This window comes from Myotis davidii, unplaced genomic scaffold, assembly GCF_000327345.1.
Source record: "Myotis davidii unplaced genomic scaffold, ASM32734v1 scaffold592, whole genome shotgun sequence".
NCBI classification, from domain to species: domain Eukaryota; kingdom Metazoa; phylum Chordata; class Mammalia; order Chiroptera; family Vespertilionidae; genus Myotis; species Myotis davidii.
In genome coordinates, this window is record NW_006284844.1 from 853,004 (window position 1) to 856,445 (window position 3,442).

The 3,442-nt window shown below is 57.9% G+C and overlaps 1 protein-coding gene across 1 annotated transcript in view; it reads right to left on the reverse strand.

Moving 5' to 3' along the window:
• MLLT4 (myeloid/lymphoid or mixed-lineage leukemia; translocated to, 4) overlaps window positions 1–3,442 on the reverse strand; it is a 69,988-nt gene that overhangs the window by 26,634 nt on the left and 39,912 nt on the right. Inside the window, exon 21 of the mRNA XM_015558376.1 lies at window positions 2,750–2,836. Within this exon, the coding sequence (XP_015413862.1) occupies window positions 2,750–2,836 (87 nt within the window). The remainder of the gene's footprint in view (window positions 1–2,749; window positions 2,837–3,442) is intronic.

Here is a 3,442-nt window from a genome sequence, read left to right on the forward strand (position 1 = left end):
ACTCGCCCGACAACAGAGAACCACATGCTGCTCAGACTGAACTTCTCAGGGGAAGCTGCTCACTTCTCTCTGCTCCAGCAGCAGCCGACACAGCCGGGCGGCGAGACGGGGTCACCACACTCCGAGCTGGACGCGGCGACACTGGCGTTTATCCCCACAAACATCCAGACTCTTACGTAACCAGCCAGCTCTGACTTTTACTTACTTTGTACTTTATTAAACTTTAAAAAGGGCCAGACAAATAAAAAGGACGGGCTTGTTGGTATTTTAAAGACACAAACAGGAAGCACTGTGCTGTCCCACAGATGAGCCGGAGCTGCTCTCTCCACTTCCCACAGCGCGTTTCAGTCAGCGGCACACACCCGGCCCAGAGCATCTGGGTTTCATAAAACGGAACCGCAGTATGGAAGGGGCGCCAGGCAACTCGCAGCAAAACAATGTCCCGGCTCCCAGCAGCCACGCCACACGCTAATGAGGAAAAAATAAAGGCGGCCCGGGCCCAAGACAAAGACCACAGCCACAGAGGAAAACAAAACAGCGTGGTGGCGGAGGCTGGCAGGGGCGGATGCACGGCAGTGAGAGAGAAACCCCAGTGACAGAAGCCGGGGTGCACTCGCAGGGCGTCCTGGAGCCCCCCAGCCAGGGCCACGATTCCCTCCACAGCCTCTAGGAGCCGCCCCACCTTTGGCTCTCACCTTCCAAGTGCCAAGCCACAGGTCTAACTCTCCTAGATAATATGCTCCTCATCCAGCCTGACAGGCACCCCAACTCTCAAGCGAACACGTTCAAACTGAGCTCCAAACTCTCTTGCCAGCGTGGGCGGCGCCGCCTCAGTGAGAACCACTTCCACACGCCCAGGTGCAGGCGCCAGACTCGGGACTCGACTTCCACACGACAGACACTCGATGTTCTCTTTTGGAACAGACATCGCTTCAGCAAGTGGCTACTGCGTTCACAGTACATGTGCCCCAATATTAGCACAGGTCACAGGGGACCTCGTCATATGGCTACCACACCCTGAGTCCCACCCGTGCACCCAAAGGATTCCAGAGCCGCCTGTTTTCACAGCAGAATGACGTCCCTTGATTCACGGGGAGCCCGCCCTTCCCGCCACGCCCCCTGGTGGGAATGAAATGTGAAGCCACGCAGCAGCTCAGGAGCTTCAGGCACGTGGAGGGGAGCAGGCGGCAGGGCTGGGGGAGGCAGCCAGGTGCAGGAACAGGTGTGTGGCCAGCAGCCAGGCAGGTGGGCAAATGGCGGGTGGAGGCAGTTCCCTCAGCTTGGGTTTGGTGAGGGCTAAGCTGCCCTCCCATGCAGACGGCACAGCTGGCACAGCTGGCGTGGACTCGGCCTGCGCCCCAGGCCAGTGATGCTGGCTGGTCCTCAGACCCGCATTCCTGGGTCAGGGCTCCATGCAGACATCCGCAAGGGCCTCACTTGGGACGCTGCACCCACTGCCTCACCCTGTCGCTACCCCCTCTGCCCATGCGGAAGGCGAAGCCTCCTGGCAGCCGTGGACCCCTGCTACTCCTTGCCTGCTGTCACGGTGACTATACCCGACTCTGAGCGGGGCACCTTGTCCTAACTGCCCACTGATGCTGCAGCCAGCGGGACAGGCAGAGCCAGCGAGAGGAGGGGCAGGAGTGCCCAAGGGGGCTACTGGCAGGCAATGCCCGTGCTTCCTGCCTTGGACACGGGGCACAGAAGAGGCTCGGAGCCGAGTGCCTACATCAGACGGGAATGTGTGTTTCCTACTGAAAAAGGGTTTTTGAGCTGGAAACGATAGGGATGGTGGTAAATGGCAGCCTCCAAATCACTCCTGGTATTTCAAATGTCAGGTAGGCGAGTGTTTGAAATAAAAGCTTGTAACATAGATGCCAGGAAACATGGAGCTGGAGCTCTTCCTGTGCATCGGAGGGTGGTGGGGATTTGTCACCCGGTCATTTTTCCCTTTCAAAGGGGCATGTGATTCAGCTGGTAAGCAAAGAGCCAAACAGTCTTTGGCTGAGACCCTTCCATCCAAGTCCGAGCTGTGGTCCATTACACCCCCGCAGCCCGGGACGACATGTGGCAGGCCCGCCAGGAGGAGGAAGCAGGTCTAGCCTGAGCTGGGGCATTGTGGCCACCCTCTGCCCCCCATGGGGGACCCCGTGACTCAGTGCTTCAGACCAAACCACTTCGCCCCAGATGGCAGCTCCTAGCTGATTCCAACCCGAAGGCCACTTAGTCCAGGTGCTTCTCATTCATCCTACACCCAGACACGGCGCCCGGCACGTCCGCTTCATCGTGTCCCTCCCCTCTTCTTCCAGACGCCCCACTTTTCCACAGTGCCCACGAGACCAAGTGCGCGCTCCTCAGCCCGTCCGTCACGCAAATGAAGCACGGCTCTCCTTCCTCAGCTGCCCTGCAGTGCAGGCCCCGGCCCCACAGGCACGCAGCACGCCTCTGTCCTGGCTCATCACAGCCCAGTCCCGTTCACTCAGACTCCAGGGCTGCGGAAATACCGCCTCCCGCACATCGCCCTCCACGGGAGGCGCGTCAGCAGCACGCGGCCAGGAGGAGAGGGCGGTCCCCTAGGCCCTGCACCCAGGCCCGGCCCGACCTCCGGGCTCACGCGCTCTCGCTCCACTTTCTGAGGGGAGACCACCCCTCGGCTGGCTGGCTCCGGGCACAGAGGCTCCGGCACAGGGTGCAGCACCCCCACGCCATCTGCTTCACCCTCCACCCTCAGGCCGCCTGCCGGCCCTACCTTTGCCGCGACAATGCTGAGGCCCATTCCGTTTTGCTTCTTCAGGGTCACAGTGATGACTTCGGGCTCCTTCCTCAGAGGCTGAGCCTGACGGATGGAACACAGGTTATTTTAATTTGACTGTGGGTGGTGGGCACACAGCGCAATATACAGACCTTGTCACAGAAAACCACAGCTGAAACCTGTATGTTCACGTTGACCAATGTTATCCCAATCAATTACAGCTGTGGGTATAAAATATTCTTTATTTTAAAAAAAGCACCATTTGTTTACAGGCATGGCCTGAAATTTTTTACCGTATTTGCCGGCGTATAAGACGATTTTTTGGCCCTGAAAAATATGCCTCCAAGTGGGGGGTCGTCTTATACGCCAGGTACACTTCAGATAGACTGCCCATAGTGCTTGCCCCGTGCCATAGTGGCCTCCCGATGCCCGCCCACTTCATTCCACATACCGTTCAGGCATCAGCAGCGCTGCTGGGTGTATGCTCGGCTGTTATGCGATTTTGCTGTTATGCGATTTTACCACACTCGCAAAATCGCACACAGCCGACCATACACCCAGTATGATAGCGCAAAATCACGAATCGCGATACCATACTGGGTGTATGGTTGGCTGTGTGCGATTTTGCGAGTGTGGTAAATTCGGGTTACCGTATATTTCTTTACATATGCATTGAATTTTAAAGAAGGC